Genomic DNA, 21,790 nt, shown 5'->3' with positions numbered 1-21,790 from the left:
ATTATCTCAATATTCTAATTTGATTTCCAGTGGACTTGTCTTTCACCATTTTCCTTCAGAAGATCTTGGCCCCTAAGGAATTAGGCCTCTCAGCATCATACTCCCAATAGGTTTCAACTCCTAGTGCTTCTTTCACCAGCTAACACTTATCATACGTTGACCCTGAAGAGTACATCAGGCTACAGCTTTTTGAGGCACTAGCAGCATCTCACTCTTTGGTATCCAGACACATGAAGACTTGCCTTCGGTCTGATAATTACTAAGAAGGCTAAGTAGGCACAAAAGGACCTTCCCATTAAAAGATAAGGTAGACTATACTTAATGCCCTTTCTGAAGGAACCATACTTGAGTTATTTCAGTTTGTGCTGGAAGGAAAAGGCCTGTCTCCCAGGCCAGTGTCTAGATAAGTACATTGAATGTGGCTGCTATGAGTTCTGACCTTAACACACCTAGAGTAACGTGTAAGGCTTCAGGACATCATTCAAACTGGGAGTGGGGAACAGATCCAATCCATTAGCCTCCCTGGGGAGTCCTTCTCATACTTCAGTCCAGGCTCAAGAAGCCAGTAAGTGAGTTTATTTTGATTCTTGCTGTATCCCCAGTGTTTGTCACTCTGCCTGATGCATGGTAGGAACTCAATATGATGATGACTGAAAGACTAAATAGATGATGTAATGGGAAATGGGGGATATTTTGATTCTGTGAGTTTTACACAAATCTGGGAAAGGCAATCGAATCAGGACCTCCCCAATCCATGCTGGGGAACTCAGACACTTGGAAGAGCTCCTAAAACCTAAACATTAACACTGCCTTTAAGTATCCTCTGCTTCTAGCAAGCCCAAATACAAAGCCAAGCAAGCCATCCAAATCCTTGATATGTATAGACTAACAGTCACCTATCACGAGGGCTAGTGGTATAAAACATAAAACTTGTGCCTGGGAATTAGAGCTAGAGGGCAGGGACCCACAGGTATTTCAGTAAAGTGAAGCCACCCCACTGAACACTCAGTAGAAACCCCCTTGACCCATCTACATGTATATACAACAAACCAGCACATGGAGAGAGAGCCCTCTGAACTAGTCTTTATGCTGTCATATAGGAGTTATGAGTCCCTTGCCCCTCCCTGTGCCCCATGCTGGCAGACTGGCGGGCCAGAGCAATGCAGAAGGACAAGAGCAGCTCTGTCCTCAATCCTGGAGAGTCTGTGGTCAGGAGGAACACGTGAAGGTAGTCACAGCTTTTCAGTTGTAATACAGGCTTAGGTAGGCCACACGGTTCCGATGCTTTCTAAAGTCTTTGTCTGTGGGCAGCTGCAGTGAAAGAATATTTTCTAGGTCAATATTCGAATGAGAACCCTCTGCCTCTAGTCTTCCTGGCTGTGCAAAACAGAACTGTACGTTATAGCTGTTGTGGCCTAGCTGAACCCCAACTGCATAGTAACCTAGCCTTAGTGAGTCTCTCAACATTGCTTTGTACATGTATTCTTTGTCATCTTACTCTGGAATATATCATTCTAGGAATTATTTTCTACTTGGTAAATTGTCAAGTATAGCTGGTAAACTTCTTGAAAATGACGATTATGTGTTTAATACTTGAATGTTACCCATAGGCACAATGATGTTAATACGTTTGGCGTTTAATAAATATTTGTAGAATTAATCCAAAGTTCCACTAGGGGAAAAAAGGCACCTCCTGAATTATGATAGCTGACACGGACTGAGAGCATTTATTATGTTACAGGTACTGTGCTAAATGCTTTTCTACAATATCTCAATCTTTACTACTTTATCAGATTGAGTCTATTATTATATCCATTTTAAAGATAAGCAAACTGAGGCTTAGAGTAGTTAGAGGACTTGGACAGGATCACAAAGCAAGCAAATATGGAACTAGTATTTGAATCCAGGCAGTCTGTCCCTGAAATTCATGTTCTTGCCAGAATGATCCACAGCCCCTTGATGATCTAATAAGCAAGTGGTGTGATGGAAAGAACACTGGCTTAGGACTCACAAGACCTAGATTCAAGTTGAGTAACTTCTACAAGCCACTTAATTCATCTGAGCCTCAGTTTTCTCCTCAGTCATAGAGGGGTAAGTATCTCGGACTACTATAGATTACTTGAGAACTAAATAAGAAAATGCGACTTGTTTGCTCACACGCACATTTAAAAACCAAGTGAAATTGTGTAACTCTCCAAAAAGATCCCCATGTGCATATACACACAAAACTGTGCAAGTAATTTCAGGGGGACAATGATTTCTTGAAGCTTATTCACAGTCTCCTGGTTAAGAATCACTGATATACACGGAAGTGTTAGGTAAAGAGCTCCACAGAGGTCCAATCCTATTACCTCTGCTCTCAGTGTTCTTTTCTGTAGACATGGAACCTGAGCCCAGTCTGGTGATCCAAATTTCATTGGCCAGGTGACTTTTTTGGGTAGCTTTATCTCTGGGTTGTATGTGGTGGGGCTAGAAACAAAAACACAAAACAACATATGTAATGAGTTAGTGGTCATATATGAATTTTTACCTCTGATCTAGAGTCCTAACTTTTTGGGGAAAGGCAGCCAACTGATTAAAATAAGATTCCTTTACCTTTTAATGTATTTCTAACTAAGTTTTAGCGTTCAAGATATCTAGTCTTGACAAAGTAAAAATCAACTTATTTTAAAATATTTCCGGAACTTCAGTATCCTTAGCTGAGAGACCATAAGTTCCCAGAAATGGTGGGTAATAAAAGACAGCTAACACAGTGATGCATAAGTACTGCTCATGATATAAAATTGAGGATAAAAGTGCAGTGTTAATTTAAAGTTATCAGTAATATAGGGACAGCAAAGCAGAACCAGGTGAAATTTCTTGATAATGGGATTATTTAATAATTACCTTTGTTCATAACACTTTGTCTTTTGGTGTAGACTCTTTGCTGTGGAAATAACACATAGAATGGACGAGGGAATCAAGATTCAACATCTCCACTTCCTTACTACAACCTTGAGAAAGTTACACTCACTCTCTGATCCTTGGATTTCCCACCAGTAAAAGAAAGACCTTGTGGCTGTATCAATTTACATTCCCACCAACAGTGCAAGAGTGTTCCCTTTTCTCCACACCCTCTCCAGCATTTATTGTTTCTAGAATTTTTGATGATGGCCATTCTGACCTGTGTGAGATGATATCTCATTGTAGTTTTGATTTGCATTTCTCTAATGATTAATGATGTAATGATGTTGAGCATTCTTTCATGTGTTTGTTGGCAATCTGTATATCTTCTTTGGAGAAATGTCTATTTAGGTCTTCTGCCCATTTTTGGATTGGATTGTTTTATTGTTATTGAGCTGCCTGTAAATCTTAGAGATTAATCGTTTGTCAGTTGCTTCATTTGCAAATATTTTCTCCCATTCTGAGGGTTGGTGGAATGTAAATTGATACAGCCACTATGGAGAACAGTATGGAGGTTCCTTAAAAAACTACAAATAGAACTACCATACGACCCAGCAATCTCACTACTGGTCATATACCCTGAGAAAACCATAATTCAAAAAGAATCATGTACCAAAATGTTCATTGCAGCTCTATTTACAATAGCCAGGACATGGAAGCAACCTAAGTGTCCATCATCAAATGAATGGATAAAAAAGATGTGGCACATATATACAACGGAATATTACTCAGCCATAAAAAGAAACAAAATTGAGATATTTGTAGTGAGGTGGATGGACCTAGAGTCTGTCATACAGAGTGAAGTAAGTCAGAAAGAAAAAAACAAATACCATATGCTACCACATATATATGGAATCTAAGAAAAAAAAAAAAGGTCATGAAGAACTTAGGGGTAAGACAGGAATAAAGACACAGACCTACTAGAGAATGGACTTGAGAATATGGGGAGGGGGAAGGGTAAGCTGTGACAAAGTGAGAGAGTGGCATGGACATATATACACTACCAAATGTAAAATAGATAGCTAGTGGGAAGCAGCCGCATAGCACAGGGAGATCAGCTCGGTGGTTTGTGACCACCTAGAGGTGTGGGATAGGGAGGGTGGGAGGGAGGGAGATGCAAGAGGGAAGAGATATGGGAACGTGTGTATGTGTATAGCTGATTCACTTTGTTATAGAGCAGAAACTAACACACCATTGTAAAGCAATTATACTCCAATAAAGATGTTAAAAAAATAAATAAATAAATAAAATTAAATTAAAAAAAAAAAAAGAAAGAACATCCTTGACCCTTTGCCCTACAATTCCACACATTCTGAAAGCCTTCCTAAAGCACTTAGAATGCCTCCCTTGGTCTACTAGGCCTACATATTCTAGCCCCACCCCTCCTCCTATGTTTTCATCTCCTCCTTGCTCACTGCACTCTAGCCAAACTAATTTTCTTTCTTTTTTCCTCACACCAAATTCCTTCCCAGCTTATAGCATTCACACTTGCTATTCCTCCTCTCTGAGAAGCTCTGGGCCCAGATCTTCACAGGGCCAGCTCAGTCTTGTCATTGTGATTTCAGATAGTGTCATTTCCCCAAAAAGACCTATCTGGACAATCCTTGCCAAAGTAGATTCCAGTGCACCACTCTGTATGATATCATCATCCTGTTTGATTTTATTCAGCACATCACCAGGTCACCAGACTTCCTGATGCACCCATGACAGCCCTAGTTTATGGCTACCATCTTGGTATAATTGACACCCTTTCATTCTGAGAAGTGTCACTGTCTGACTAACAAATATGGTCACTCTCCTTAACACCATTGATATTTTCTTGTTTATTTGCTTCTCATTGTTTGGACTCTAGAATATAAGCTCTAGAATATAAGAATAAGAATATAAGAATCTAGAATATAAGACATTAGGAATCTTGTGTGATGGGTTTAATGCAAAATCTCTGAAACCTACAAATCTGCCTGGCCATTTATAAATATTTATTGAATGAATCACTATACTCTACAATTTTATAATTCTAGAGACCTGGAAGGCAAGAGGTTGAATCTTTAAAGATAGATGATTTCTTATTTAGAGGGCATGGTTGGGATGAAACCCCTTTTTGTACTTCCTTTCCTATTGCTATTTGTTGAAGTGCACCAGAAAAAGGGACACATACCCAGGATAACAAGAGTTCTTTAAGTATGTCCTAAATCGAGGCAGCGAAGAATTAAATGGAGCAAAATTGTGTTTGTGTTTTTGCTCTCGAGGATTGACTGTCTGGTACATGCCTGGGTAAGGTGTCATATCCTGTTTCCAAGAAAAAGACCAATATGTTAGAGGGTGATATATATATATATATATATATATATATATACACACACACAGACACACACACACATGAAAAGCCTTCTAAGTAGAGAAAACAAAATCATCTTTTTCCTGTTCATGTATAAGCTATGGTTTAGAAACAAGCCTATAGTAGGTAGAAAACTAAGATAAGGGTATGGTTCAGCTACCTAAATGTACCTAGGCTTAGGGTGTGGGTAGACAGCCAAGGTAACTTATTGCAGCTACTACCCCCACTATCTCACCATCCCACCATGCCACCATCCCACTCAGAGATTCTTTTAGAGCCAGTATCCCTCTCCTTGAGCTTAATTGTCAAGAAAATGTCCAACAAGAGATTAGGAGCCTATACTGAAGACTTGAAGTCCAATCACACAAAAGGGTGAAGAAGTTCTATTTTATTTTTAACTGACAAGATAATATGATGCATATAAACAAAGCTTCCAGTATTTTAACATCAGGTGTCTCAAGACTGAAGCCTTGCCTTGGTACCATTCATTCTGAGAATTGTTATCTACTCTCCCAGGATATTCACACACACATTTGAAATGCTAACATCCAAGCTTTTCTGATAGGCTTCTTAGTAGCTTTTGCCCAAATGACTTTTTTTCTTGAATTTCAGGGCATATTCTTACATAACCTCCAGCTTTGTTCCCCAGTGCAAATACACACAGCAATACGGATCACACTAAAATCTAAGCACATTCAGCCATTTCTCACCTTGTTAATTGGCTTAAACCTCACGGCTGTTCTGGCTCCCAAAGCATATCCTTTTGTACTGGTCGGGATCTTAGAGAGGTTGTATGCCAAGCCATACCTCTTCCGGTAGTATATAGAAAACAAAGAAAAAACATACATAGAGAACATTATAGTTATTAAAACAGAGCGAACTTAGAGTATTCCTGAATCTTCTCTGCCACAGTTGCTCTTTCTTGATTCCTCTTCATCAAGACCATACAAGCAATTACATAAGTAACCCAGGCAACTCTACAAAGGAATGTGGCTGGATAGGTAGAGTGAATGACATTTCTCTACTTCCAGTGAATCCACTCCTCTGAGCCCCACAGAGATGAATCTGCTGTAATGCAACTGTCAGTCTGATTATATGATTTCATAAACTGACCTACCAGCACAGCCACAGTCCAGATTTGGACTAAGGGGAGCTATTGAGTCACTTGCCTTTGGAGGTAGGAATAGAGTCTCTTTTGGTGAGGACTGTACTGGGGGCCGCATGAGGCCAAGGCTTGCATTTGGTGGGAAGCAAAAAGGGAGCAACTGTCCTTTGATTTCTGATATTGGCCCTGACAGCTGGTTTCAGAGGGCATTTTCTCATGTTGGGACCCTGAAGGTCACAAATCCCATAGAGTTTTCTTCCAGGAAACTTGGGTATCCTTGGATACCTTGAGACCCACCTAAGGGAAGGTGAATACTCACATCTTCTGCTATGTAACATCCAGGCCCTCTGTTGGGCTCTCCCCTAAAAGGGAGAAACTTGTTCCCCAACAAGCTTGGGGGACAGGAGTGAGGAAAGACCTTCCTCTGTTGACATGTTCCAAAGGAGTAGTTAACCAGCGGCTCTGAAGATCAAGAAAGAGGAGAAACTCCACATGAGGGAAGACTCCTGGTCTAAGTGAGAGCTCGTGGGTGGGTGGGGTGTAGGGAGGCGGGGCAGAGCTCTTAAGAGCAGGCCCAGCTCTTAACAAAAACCAGATCAACTCCATGTAAGGGGGTGAAGCGCATTTTCCCTCCCTTCGCCCTTCTTCTTTCACAGCCTCCCTACTCTTCTTCTTACCTCTACTCTTGACTCCTCCATTACAGCCCTCCTTACCTGCTTTATTGAAGCACATCTCAGCAGTGCCACCAGGGCCAGAGTTTGTGTACTGCATTGCCTAGGAAACAGAGGCGGGGCTGGGCAGCCCCAGCTGCCAAGCTCCCAGAGAGGAGCGGCTCTGAGCTAGCCTACTCAGCAAGTGGGGAATCCTGCAGAGCCACCCTTGGGGCAGGAACTGCACCTCCAAGTCCAGGAGCCTAGGGGAGTGAAAACTCTGCAGCTGGGCAAGAGGTAGGGGGTTTGCTGGATCTGAGGTTGTAGGCTGAAAAGCTTTGGAAGCTGGGCCACCAGAAATGCACTGCTGAGGAAGGAGGGACCCCCATGTTCAGGATGCCCTGAAATCCAGGCTACTAGGTTCAGGGATGTAGGAAAACACAGCCTCTGCCGTGGTGGCCTATGGGGGTGGGATTCCTGGGAAATGCCCAGAAGAGAGGAGTTGGGGACCTAATGGAGCCCAGAAAGTTCTGTATTAGGCCTCTCTTAGACACATTTTCCCTTTTCTTCAAGCAATTCCCATCAGGTTACCCCCTTCTACCCCTAAGTGGTGCTCGAGGCTTTAAAAGGTCTGGAATCCTTAGGGGAACAGTAAGAGTGCAGTGGAATCACAGAAGTGCTTAATAGTTTAAATTTGGAGGTAGTTACTTAAGTCACAGTTTCCTCATCTCTAAATTGGGAATAATAATTCCTCTTTATAAGGTTGTTGAGAAGATTAAGATAACAGGATTAAAGCAGTTCATTGCCTGGTGCTTGGTAGGTGACAATGCAAGAGACTATTATTACTGAAATAGTATCTAGCTAGCTTAGGAGCACTCCCATCCTAACCCAAGAAGAAATATCAGAGTGTATGATGACTTCTTTACCTTTGTCCTAGATATTAACACTAACTTGTTATCACTTGATTTTAGGATAACTTTAGGAGTTGTCAGGTGTGAGAGGCAACAGGATGCAGTGTGATTGGTACATTCTACCTTTGGCTTCTAAGGATGATCTTGGGATCCACACATACCCAAGGCTAGCACAGTCTACAGGATGATTTTATAGCTCTAATATAGGGGTTCCAAAAGAGGTAATACTGAGTCCTAGAGGATATTTTGGAAACTTGTAGAAGTGTTTTGCTTGTTAAAAATTACTGAGGTAATGCTCCTGGTCAATGGGACAGGGAGGCTGAATACCTGTAGCTCATTGCCCAGTTACACAGTGAATTGTGTCAAGTCGTATATAACATTCAAATGTCTTCCTGGCCTCTACAAAAATAACTGATTGTATCTGACATATATAGCAACATTGAAGAAGGTTTTTTTTTTTTTTTAAACCAAATAATGCAGAAAGCCCAGTAATATAGGAGAAGGTCTTATGAGAAACAAAGCTTAATTGGAATAAAAATATGGTCTCAACATTATTGCACAATTTGCTTCAAGCCTCCTTTCCACTCAAAATATAATTACAGTAAAAATTATGGTAAACAAAATGTAAAGAGATGTAGTATTAACTTGATAATTTTCACTTTCTTTAATATTTTAAGGAATATTAACATTTTTAATACTCATAGTGTTTTTTGAAAATTAGTGTTTACATTATTAGTGACATGAAACATGTCTCACAAAGTACTTTGAAATTATGGCAACATATTCCCTCATTGGTAGATTGGTTTGCTTCAAGATAATCCTCCAGGTGAGAAGAGGTAGAAAAAACAGACTCAGTAAAGCATATATATTTCAAGACATCAGAGATATACCAAAGAACAAAGAACCTGCAGGACCAAGATCCCGGAGAAAGGGGTAGCCCAAAGTGGTGAGCCCAACAGTTGATGCTCCTGTTCCCTTTGAACATTCACTAATTAAAAAGTTGACTGACATAAAAAGGAACGAAATTGGGTCATTTGTAGAGATGTGGATGGGTTTAGAGACTGTCATACAGAGTGAGGTAAGTCAGAAAGAGAAAAGCAAATATCGTATATTAACACATATATGTGGAACCTAGAAAAATGGTACAGATGAACCAGTTTTCAGGGCAGAAATAGAGACACAGATGCAGAGAACAAATATATGGACACCAAGGGGGAAATGCGGTGGGGTGGGGGGTAGGGGTGGTATGATGAATTGGGAGATTGGGATTGACATATATACACTAATATGCATAAAATAGATAATTAATAAGAACCTGTTGTATAAAAATATAAATTAAAATAATAAATAAAATAAATTTAAAAAATAATAATTTTTTAAAAACCTGGTGGAGAAGCAGAGGATTTGAGCAGAAACTTGAGCAGACAGTCTCTGAAAGATGGGGAGCAAAAATTAGGCTGACCATGGGGGAGAGGAGACTGGAAAACACCCTGGACTTTTAGTTATAACTCTAAAGAAATACACCTCAGGAATAAAAGTAAGTAAGAACTAGAGCAGCTCTCAAAAAATTCTGAAATTCAGCTTTGTATCAACTCAGTCCCCAGTTGCATTAAGATGATCTATTTCTACCCTTACTGCATACCAGAAACAAAAGTAATTCATCTATTAGCATAACATCATCCGAGCCTCAAATAATTTTTATAATTTTTTTATGCAAAATGTTTGGCATTCAATATAAAACAACCACTCCTACAAAAAAGAAAAAAGAGAAAAAAGAAAAAAAGTAGAAATAAACCCAAAGGAAATCCAGAGATTAGTGTGGACTTTAAGATCAAGTGTGGACTTTAAAATACCCGTACTTGGCTTCAGATTTTAGAAGAAGGCTGAAGATTTCAGCATGAACATAGGAAGCAAAAGAAAACAAGGAAATTTGTGATCATGAAGCAAATTCTTGGTTTCTGAGGTAAGAAGCTAAAAGAAAAAGATAGATTAGACCCTAAAAACAAAACCAATAGAGATCCCAGTGTACTCAGGGAAAGATAAAATTTCCCCATCAGTCTTTATGTTTATGTTACTCATATAACACACAACAGAGCCCACCTTCATCCAGACTGATGCAAATGTATCAACTCTTCACTAAAGCCAATCCAGACATAGTACAGTCAAAGATAGACTGTCTATATGTTATGTATATCTCCTGTATTACTCTTTGTGGAATGGTAAAATTCAGAAGCTAAGCAGAATTTCAGGTAGCTCCAAGGATTGTCAAGAATCATTGAATCTTTAAATGATGGATTATTTTGAATGATGATAATGTGCAAAGGAAACTTTGCAGATGACCCCTTAGAACAGAAGAATAGTTAGACAAAGTTTTATATGTAGCCACTTTTGATGAAGACCTTAAAGAATTCAGCAGTTCTTGTCATATACATTTCTAACCATAGTGATAGCATAAAGAGGATGCCTGATATTTATGGAGACTATCTGTTACAGATTTATGAGATAATTATCTGCTTTCCTCATTTGACTATGTATGAGGCCATTGTAAGAATTATGATTCTAGGGAACCATTTGCTCTGTTTCAGTGGTCTAATTGAATGGGGATAAGTAGACTCAACATTTTGTATAATGTTTTAAATAGATTTTTGTCTCATTTCACATATATGCAATGGAATATTACTCAGCCATAAAAAGAAACGAAATTGAGTTATTTGTAGTGAGGTGGATGGACCTAGAGTCTGTCATACAGAGTGAAGTAAGTCAGAAAGAGAAATACAGATACCATATGTTAACACATATATATGGAATCTAAGAAAAAAAATGTCATGAAGAACCTAGGGGTACGACAGGAATAAAGACACAGACCTACTAGAGAATGGACTTGAGGATATGGGGAGGGGGAATGGTAAGCTGTGACAAAGTAAGAGAGTGGCATGGACATATATACACTACCAAACGTAAAATAGATAGCTAGTGGGAAGCAGCCACATAGCACAGGGAGATCAACTCGGTGCTTTGTGACCATCTAGAGGTGTGGGATAGGGAGAGTGGGAAGGAGGGAGCCGCAAGAGGGAAGAGATATGGGAACATATGTATATGTATAACTGATTCACTTTGTTATAAAGCAGAAACTAACACACCATTGTAAAGCAATTATACTCCAATAAAGATGTTAAAAAAATAAAAATAAAAATGTATTGGATTTAACAGTAATATGTCAATATACAGCAAATGGTAAAAGCTGATAATTGTATTTAAGAGACTAAATGAAAAGATGGAGAATTTTAGAAGTAAAAAAAGAAGCAAATAAAAATTGTAGAAATTAAAAGTGCTGTCACCAAAAGTAATAACTGAATGCATGAAGAACAGAAGATTATAAAAGGTGAAAAAAATTAATGAAATGGAAAATAAATCAAAAGAATGTACTCAGACTGAAACTTGGAGAGGCAAAGACAGAATATACAGAGGCAGATGAGAAACAATGAAAAGTTCTAACACAGATGTATTTGGAGTTCCACAAGGAATGGAGAGAAAAAGAATGTGGCAGATGCAAGAGTTGAAGAGATAATGGTTAAGAATATTTCTGAACTGATGAAAAACATTGAACCAGAGATTAACAAATGCTACAATCTTAAGCAAGACAAATACAAGGAAAACTTCATTTGGTCATATAGTAAAACTGATGAAAACCTAAAAAGAAAGATTTGAAATTGGCCAGATAAAAAAGGCAGGTTACTTTTAAAGAAGCAACAAGAAGCCTGGAGGGTAACTCTTCAATAGAAAAAAAGAGAAGCCAGGAGACAATGGAATTGTATTTTTAAGTGCTAAAGAAATAACAGTAAAAGGATGGAATATATATCCCATATGAAAACTAACAGAAACAAAGTTAATGTATGCGTACCAAGAGTATGAGGGACATAGAAAGGCTGAGGAATTACTTCAGACTGAGGGATACTGATGAACATAATGTAATGCAACATTTATTCCTGGATAGGATCCTGAATGAGATAGGAAAAATATGTAGTTGGGACAGTTGGCAAATCTGAATAGGGTCTGTGGATTTAATGATAGTGTTTATCAGTGTTGATTTTCAGATTGGTACGGTTGTATGATCATAATTTATGAGAGAATCTCTGGGAGAGTAACAGTAGAGTTTTTAGGGAGAAGGGGGAATCATTTCAGAAAAAATATGTATATATGGAAAGAGAGAGAGAGAGAAGTAACATTTAACAGTTGAGGAATTTGGGTGAAGGGGATAAGGAGATTCTTTGTACTGTTTTTGTAGCTTTTCTTTAAATTTGAAACTTGCAAAATAATAATTTAAAAAAATATATGTATCAGGTATCATTATGAGAGTGAACAACAAAGCCAAGATATGGGAGAAGATATAAGCAAAAAAGCATCTGAACCTGCAATATGCAATAAAGTATCCACTACCCATATGTAGCTATTGAGCACTTGAAATGTGGCTTGTCCAAATTGGGATGTATATAAGTGAAAAATGCACACTAGATTTTAAAAACTTAGAATGAAAACAAAGTGTACAAATTATGTCTTTAATAATGTTATATTGGTTACATGTTGAATCGATGATATTTAGATATAATTGGTTAAATAAAACATACAGTAAAATTAACTTCATATGCCACTTTTTACTCTTTTTAATGTAGCTATTGGAAAGTTTAAAATTAAGCACATTTGTTCAAATCGTATTTCCATTGGATAGTGCTGATCTAGAAGATATAAAGCTCTCTTACAGATCAATAAGGAAAAACAACTAATTTTAAAAATTGGTAAAAAACTTGAATGCTCACCACAGAAAAAAGAACATCCAAATGACCAGTAAACGTATAAAAAGTGCTCTACGTCAGTAGTCAAAAGGAAATGAAAATTAAAATCATAATGATGTACCCACCTGATGGCTAAAACTATAAAGATGCAGAATAGTGCTAATGATGTGAAATAACTGGAAAGCTTTAATACACTTTTAATAAAAGGGTAAATTGATACATTCACTTTGGAGAACTGATAGTATTTACTGAAGCTGGGCATAGACATCTCTGTGACCTAATAATTTCTACCCCTTGATATCTACTTAGCAGCAATGAATACAGTTGTGTTCCAAAAACATGTATTGATACAAGAACATTGAAAGCGATGTTACCCATAATAGTCCCCAAACTGGAACAAGTGAACGTCCATTAGCATTAAAAAGGGACCTTCAAGATGGCGGAGGAGTAAGACACGGAGATCACCTTCCTCCCCCAAAATACGTCAGAAATACATCGACATGTGGAACAACTCCTACAGAACACCTACTGAACGCTAGCAGAAGACCTCAGACTTCCCAAAAGGCAAGAAACTCCCTAGTACCTGGGTAGGAAAAAGAAAAAAGAAAAACCAGAGACAAAAGAATAGGGACAGGACCTGCACCTCTGGGAGGGAGCTGTGAAGGAGGAAAGGTTTCCACACACTAGGAAGCCCCTTCACTGGCAGAGCCAGGGGGTGGGTGGGCGGGGGGGAGGGTGGGAAGCTTCGGAGCCATGGAGGAGAGCGCAGCAACAGGGGTGCAGAGGGCAAAGTGGAGAGATTCCCGCACAGAGGATCGGTGCCGACCGGCACTCACCAGCCTGAGAGGCTTGTCTGCTCACCTGCTGGGGCGGGTGGGGGCTGGGAGCTGAGGTTTAGGCTTCGGAGGTCAGATCTCAGGGAGACGACTGAGGTTGGCTGCGTCAACACAGACTGAAGGGGACTAGTGCACCACTGCTAGCCGGGAGGGAGTCCGGGAAAAAGTAAGGACCTGCCTAAGAGGCAAGAGAACATTGTTTCCGGGTGCACGAGGAGAGGGGATTCAGAGCACTGCCTAAATGAGCTCCAGAGATGGGCATGAGCCACGGCTATCAGCGCAGACACCAAAGAAGGGCCTGAAACACTAAAGCTGCTGCTGCAGCCACCAAGAAGCCTATGTGCAAGCACAGGTCACTATCCACACCTCCCCTCCTGGGAGCCTGTGCTGCCTGCCACTGCCAGGGTCCCGTGGTCCAGGAACAACTTCCCTGGGAGAACACATGGCACGCCTCAGACTGTTGCAATGTCATGCTAGCTTCTGCCACCGCAGGCTTGCCCCGCATTCCATACCCCTCCCTCCCCTCTGCCTGAGTGAGCCAGAGCCCCCTAATCAGCCACTACTTTAACCCCGTCCTGTCTGGGCAGGAAAAAGACGCCATCAGGCAACCTACACACATAGGCAGGGCCAAATTCAAAGCTGAACCCCAGGAGCTGTGCGAACAAAGAACAGAAAGGGAAATTTCTCCCAGCAGCCTCAGGAGCAGCAAATTAAATCTCCAGAGTCAACCTGATGTACCCTGCATCTGTGGAAAATCTGAATAGAAAATGAATCATCCCAATATTGAGGTGGTGGACTTTGGCAGCAACTGTAGACTTGGGGTTTGCTTTCTGCATCTAGTTTGTTTCTGGTTTGATATTTATCTTAGTTTATTATTTAGAGGTTATTATCACTGGTAGAATTGTTTATTGATTTAGTTGCTCTCTTCCTTTATTTTTTTAATATATAAATATATATATATATATTTCCTCTTTCTCTTTTTGGGAGTGTGTATGTGCATGCTTCTTTGTGTGATGTTGTCCATATAACTTTCCTTTTACCATTTGTCTTAGGGTTCTACCTGTCCTTTTATTTGTTGTGTTTTTTTGTATACTTTTTAGCACTTGTTATTGGTGGATTTGTTTTATTTTTTGGTTTTGTTGCTCCATTCTTTCTTTATTATTTTAAATGACTTTTTAATATTTTTATTTTTAATAGTTTTTTCTTTATAACTTTCTTTTCTTTCTTTCTTTCCTTCTTTCTTTCCTTCTTTCTTTTTCTTTCTTTCTTTTTCTTTCTTTTCTTTCTTTCTTTTCTTTCTTTCTTTCTTTCTTTCTTTCTTTCTTTCTTTCTTTCTTTCTTTCTTTCTTTCTTTCTTTTTTCTCTCCCTTTTCTTCTGAGCCATATGGCTCACAGGTTCTTGGTGCTCTGGCTAGGTGTCAGGCCTCTGCTTCTGCGGTGGGAGAGCCGAGTTCCGGACATTGGTCCACCAGAGACCTCCTGCTCCACGTAATATCAAATGGTGAAAGACGTCCCAGAGATCTCCATCTCAATGCTAAGACCCAGCTCCACTCAACGACCAGCAAGCTACAGTGCCAAACAACTCGCAAGGCAGGAACACAACACCACCCATTAGCAGAGAGGCTGCCTAAAATCATAATAAGGTCACAGACACCCAAAAACACATCACTGGACATGGTCCTGCCCATCAGAAAGACAAGATCCAGCCTCATCCACCAGAACACAGGCACCAGTCCACTCCATCAGAAGCTTACCCAACCTACTGAACCAACCTTAGCCAGTGGGGGCAGACACCAAAAACAACGGGAACTACAAATGTGCAGCCTGTGAAAAGGAGACCCCAAACACAGTAAGTTAAGCAAAATGGGAGACACAGAAACACACAGAAGATAAAGAAGCAAGGTAAAATCCCATCAGACCAAACAAATGAAGAGGAAATAGGCAGTCAACCTGAAAAATAATTCAGAGTAATGATAGTAAAGATGATCCACAATCTTGGAAAAAGCAGGGAGAAAATAAAAGAAACGTTTAACAAGGACCTAGAAGAACTAAAGAGCAAACAAACAATGATGAACAACACAATAAATGAAATAAAAAATTCTCTAGAAGGAATCAATAGCAGAATAACTGATGTATAAGAACAGATAAGTCACCTGGAAGATAAAATAGTGGAAATAACTACCACAGAGCAGAATAAAGAAAAAAGAATGAAAAGAATACAGGATAGAGCAGAAGCAAGAAGAACTACAATCCTGAAGCCTGTGGAACAAAAACCACATTCACAGAAAGATGGACAAGATGAAAAGGCAGAGGGCTATATACCAGATGAAGGAACAAGATAAAACTGCAGAAAAACAACTAAATGAAGTGGAGATAGGCAAGCTTCCAGAAAAGGAATTCAGAATAATGATAGTGAAGATGATCCAGGACCTCGGAAAAAGAATGGAGGCAAAGATCGAGAAGTTGCAAGAAATGTTTAACAAAGACCTAGAAGAATTAAAGAACAAACAAAGAGAGATGAACAATACAATAACTGAAATGAAAACTACACTAGAAGGAATCAATAGCAGAATAACTGAGGCAGAAAAATGGATAAGTGACCTGGAAGACAGAATGGTGAAATTCACTGCTGTGGAACAGATTAAAGAAAAAAGAATGAAAAGAAATGAAAACAGCCTAAGAGACCTCTGGGACAACATTAAATGCAACAACATTCGCATTATAGGGGTCCCAGAAGGAGAAGAGAGAGAGAAAGGACCAGAGAAAATATTTGAAGAGATTATAGTCGAAAACTTCCCTAACATGGGAAAGGAAATAGCCACACAAGTCCAGGAAGTGTAGCGAGTCCCATACAGGATAAACCCAAGGAGAAACACACTGAGACACATAGTAATCAAATAGGCAAAAGTTAAAGACAACGAAAAATTATTGAAAGCAGCAAGGGAAAAACGACAAATAACATACAAGGGAACTCCCATAAGGTTAACAGCTGATTTCTCAGCACAAACTCTACAAGCCAGAAGGGAGTGGCATGACATATTTAAAGTGAAGAAAGGGAAGAACCTACAACCAAGATTACTCTACCCAGCAAGGATCTCATTCAGATTTGATGGAGAAATCAAAAGCTTTACAGACAAGCAAAAGCTAAGAGAATTCAGCACCACCAAACCAGCTCTACAACAAATGCTAAAGGAACTTCTCTAAGTGGGAAACACAAGAGAAGAAAAGGACGTACAAAAACAAACCCAAAACAATTAAGAAAATAGTCATAGGAACATACAAATCAATAATAACCTTAAATGTGAATGGATTAAATACTCCAACCAAAAGTCCAGGATGAGATGTCTTCACAGGTGAATTCTATCAAACATTTAGAGAAGAGCTAACACCCCTCCTCCTCAAACTCTTTCAAAAAATTGCAAAGGAAGGAACACTCCCAAACACATTCTATGAGGCCACCATCACCCTGAAAGCCACACCAGAAAAAGATACTACAAAAAAAGAAAATTACAGACCAATATCACCGATGAATATACATGCAAAAATCCTCAACAAAATACTAGCAAACAGAATCCAACAACACATTAAAAGGATCATACGCCACGACCAAGTGGGATTTATCCCAGGGATGTGAGGATTCTTTAATATAAACAAATCAATCAATGTGATACACCATAGTAACAAACTTAAGGATAAAAGCCATGTGATCATCTCAATAGATGCAGAAAAAGCTTTCAACAAAATTCAACATCATTTATGATAAAAAAAAAAAACCACTCCAGAAAGTAGGTATAGAGGGACCTTACTTCAACATAATAAAGGCCATATATGAAAAACCCACAGCCAACATAGTTCTCAATGGTGAAAAACTGAAACTCTTTCCTATAAGATCAGGAACAAGAAAATGTTGTCCATTCTCACCACTATTATTCAACATGGTTTTGGAAGTTTTAGCCACAGCAATCAGAGAAGAAAAGGAAATAAAAGGAATCCAAATCGGATATGAAGAATTAAAGTTGTCACTGTTTGCAGATGACATGACACTACACATAGAAAATCCTAAATATGGCACCTAAATATGGCACATCTCTTCATGTGCCTGTTGCTAGTGGTAATCAATGAATTTGGTAAAGTGGCAGGATACAAAATTAATGCACAGAAGTCTCTTGCATTCCTATACACTAATGATGAAACATCTGAAAGAGAAATTAAGGAAACACTCCCATTTACCATTGCAACAAAAAGGATAAAATACCTAGGAATAAGCCTACCTAAGGAGACAAAATACTTGTATGCAGAAAACTATGACACTGATGAAGGAAATTAAAGATGATACAAAGAGATTGAGAGATATTCCACATTCTTGGATTAGAAGAATCAACATTGTGAAAATTACTATACTCCCCAAAGCAATCTACAGATGAAATGCAATCCCTATCAAACTACCAATGGCATTTTTCACAGAGCTAGAACAAAAAATTTCACAATTTGTATGGAAACACAAAAGGCCTTGAACAGCCAAAGCAATCTTGAGAAAGAAAAATGGAGCTGGAGGAATCAGGCTCCTGGAAATCAGAGTATACTACAAAGCTACAATAATCAAGACAGTATGGTACTGATGCAAAAACAGAAATATAGATGAATGGAACAGGATAGAAATCCCAGAGATAAACCCATGTATATATGGTCTCCTTATTTTTGACAAAGGAGGCAAGGATATATAATGGAGAAAAGTCAGCCTCTTCATTAAGTAGTGCTGGGAAAACGGGACAGCTACATGTAAAAGGATGAAATTAGAACAATCCCTAACACCTTACACAAAAATAAACTCAAAATGGATTAAAGACCTAAATGTAAGGCCAGACACTATAATACTCTTAAAGGAAAACATAGGCAGAACACTCTATGACATAAATCACAGCAAGATCCTTTTTGACCCACCTCTTGGAGAAATGGAAATAAAAAGAAAAATAAACAAATGGGACCTAATGAAACTTAAAAGCTTTTGCACAGCAAAGGAAAACATAAACAAGATGAAAAGACAACACTCAGAATGGGAGAAAATATTTGCAAATGAAGCAACTGACAAAGGATTAATCTCCAAAATTTATAAGCATCTCATACAGCTCTATATCAAAAAAAAATCCAATCTAAAAATGGGCTGAAGACCTAAATCAACTCTTTTCCAAAGAAGATATACAGATTACCAACAAACACATGAAAGGCTGCTCAACATCACTAATCATTAGAGAAATGAAAATCAAAACTACAATGAGGTATCCTCTCACACCAGTCAGAATTGCCATCATCAAAAAATCTACAAACAATAAATTCTGGAGAAGGTGTGGAGAAAAAGGTACCCTCTTGCACTGTTGGTGGGAATGTAAATTCATACAGCCACTATGGAGAACAGTATGGCGGTTCCTTAAAAAACTAAAAATAGACCTACCATACAACCCAGCAATCCCACTACTGGGCATATATTCTGAGAAAACCATAATTTAAAGAGTCATGTACAAAAATGTTCATTGCAACTCTATTTACAATAGTCAGGACATGGAAGCAACCTAAGTGTCCGTCATCGGATGAATGGATAAAGAAGATGTGGCACATATATACAATGGAATATTACTCAGCCATAGAAAGAAACGAAATTGAGCTATTTGTAATGAGGTGGATAGACCTAGAATCTGTCATACAGAGTGAAGTAAGTCAGAAAGAGAGAGACAAATACCATATGCTAACACATATATATGGAAACTAAAAAAAAAAAAAAAGTGGTTATGAAGTACCTAGGGGCAGCACAGAAATAAAGACACAGACGTAGAGAGTGGACTTGAGGACACAGGGAGTGGAAAGGGTAAGTTGGGACGAAGTGAGAGAGTGGCATGGACTTATATATACTACCAAATGTAAAGTAGATAGCTAGTGGGAAGCAGCCGCATAGCACAGGGGATCAGCTCAGTGCTCTGTGACCACCTGGAGGGGTGGTATAGGGAGGTCCAGAGGGAGCTGCAAGTGGGAGTAGTAATGGGGATATATGCATATGTATAGCTGATTCACTTTGTTATAGAGCAGAAACTAACACACCATTGTAAAGCAATTATACTCAACAAAGGTGTTAAAAATAATAATAAAAGGGGTTCTATTGAAAAGATTTTTTTAAAAGTTAAAAAAAAAAAGGTATTCATTATTTTACTTTATGTTGTAGATTCCACATATAAGTGATGACATACAGTGTTTGTCTGTCTCTGTCTGACTTATCGCACTTACCATAATAACCCCCAGCTCCATCCATGTTGTTGCAAATAACAACAATAACAATAGCAGTTGTTGCTTCTCATGGTTGAATAATATTCCATTGTGTGTATGTGTGTGTGTGTGTGTATATATATATATATATATATATATATATATATATATATATATCTCACATCTTCTTTATCCATTCATCTGTTGATGGAAACTTAGGTTGCTTCCATACCTTGGTTATTGTAAATAATTCTGCTATGAACATTGGGGTGCATGTATCCCTTCAAATTAGTATTTTTGTTTTCTTTGGATATATACACAGAAGTGGAATTACTGGATCATATGGTAGTCCTATTTTTAGCTTTCAAAAGAACTTCCATACTGTTTTCCATAGTGGCTGCACCAATTACACTCTCACCAACAGTGTGCAAGTGTTCCCTTTTCTCCATATCCTCACCAACATTTGTTATTTGTGGTCTTTTTGATGACAGTCCTTCTGACAGATGTGAGGTGAACTCTCATTGTGGTTTTCATTTGCAGTTCTCTGATGATTAGCAACATTGAGCATCTCTTCATGTGCCTGTTGGCGATCTACATGTCTTCTTTGGAAAAATATCTCTTCAGGTCTTCTCCCCTTTTTCTAATAGGGCTGGGTTTTTTTGATGTTGAATTGTATGAGCTGTTTATATATGATGGATATTAACCCCTTACTAGTCATATTATTTGGAATATTTTCTCCCATTCAGTATGTTACCTTTTCATTTTGTTGATGATATCCTTTGCTGTGCAAAAGTTTTTAGATTTCATAAGGTCCCATTTGTTTATTTTTGCTTTTGTTTACTTCACCTTAGGAGACAAAGCCAAAAAAGTATTACTACTATTTATGCCAAAGTGTGTTCCACCTTTGCTTTCTTCTAGGAGATTCATGATTTCAGGCCTTACATTTAGGTCTTTAATCCATTTTAAGTTTATTTTTGTACATGGTGTGAAAAATGTTCTAATTTCATTCTTTTACATGTAGTTGTCCAGTTTTCTCAGCATCACTTATTGAAGAGATTGTCTTTTCTCCATTGTATATTCTTGGGTCCTATGTTATAGATTAATTGACCATACATGTGTGGGTTTCTTTCTGAGCTCTCTATTCTGTTCCATTGGGCATGTGTCTGTTTTTGTGCCTGATCATATTGTTTTGATCACTGTAGCTTTGTAGTATAGTCTGAAGCCAGGGAGCATGATACCTCCAGCTCTGTTCTTTCCCAAGATTGTTTGGAGTATTCAGGGTCTTTTGTGTTTCCATACAAATTTTTTTTTTTTTTTTTTTTTTTTTTTTTTTTTGTGGTACACGGGACTCTCAGTGTTGTGGCCTCTCCCATTGTGGAGCACAGGCTCCGGATGCACAGGCTCAGTGGCCATGGCTCACAGGCCTAGCCGCTCCGTGGCATGTGGGATCTTCCTGAACTGGGACACGAACCCATGTCCCCTGCATCGGCAGGCGGACTCTCAACCACTGCGCCACTAGGGAAGCCCCTCCATACAAATTTTTAAATTGTTTGTTCTAGTTTTGTGAAAATTGCCCTTGGTTTTTTGATAGGGATTGCATTGAATCTGTAGATTGCCTTGGGTAGTATGGACGTTTTAACAATATTAATCATTCCAATCCATGAACATGGTGTATCTTTCCATCTGTCTGTTTCATCTTCAGTTTCTTTCATCAGTGTCTTATAGTTTTCCAAGTACAGGTCCTTTATGTCCTTTAGTAGGTTTATTCCTAGGTATTTTATTCTTTTTGATATAATTGTTAATGGAATTTTTTCCTTAATATTTCTTTTTGATAGTTTGCTGTTTGTTTATAGAAATGCAATAGATTTCTGTATATTAATTTTGTCTCCTGCAACTTTACCAAATCATTGATGAGCTCTAGTTTTCTGGTGGCATCTTTAGGATTTTCTATGTATAGTATCATGT

General features: G+C 38.6%; 1 protein-coding gene across 2 annotated transcripts; it reads right to left on the bottom strand.

Annotated features, from left to right (window-relative positions):
* Nucleotides 1–1,242: 1,242 nt before the first annotated feature.
* On the bottom strand, nt 1,243–7,118 carry LOC132421958 (ciliary microtubule-associated protein 3). 2 transcript variants are annotated; one of them, XM_060006808.1, is made up of 6 exons: nt 7,100–7,118; nt 6,706–6,848; nt 5,992–6,090; nt 5,102–5,232; nt 2,352–2,469; nt 1,243–1,311 (listed from the first exon to the last, which is right to left on the bottom strand). In XM_060006808.1, the coding sequence occupies exons 1-6, from the start codon at nt 7,116–7,118 to the stop codon at nt 1,243–1,245; spliced, it is 579 nt and encodes a 192-aa protein (XP_059862791.1). The 2 variants fall into 2 exon arrangements, with proteins under 2 accessions (XP_059862791.1, XP_059862793.1); XM_060006810.1 differs by lacking the exon at nt 5,992–6,090.
* Nucleotides 7,119–21,790: the final 14,672 nt, after the last annotated feature.

This window comes from Delphinus delphis, chromosome 1 (genome assembly GCF_949987515.2).
Source record: "Delphinus delphis chromosome 1, mDelDel1.2, whole genome shotgun sequence".
NCBI classification, from domain to species: domain Eukaryota; kingdom Metazoa; phylum Chordata; class Mammalia; order Artiodactyla; family Delphinidae; genus Delphinus; species Delphinus delphis.
The sequence above is the reverse complement of the archived record's forward strand: the minus strand, read 5'-3'. Positions and strand labels throughout refer to the sequence as shown.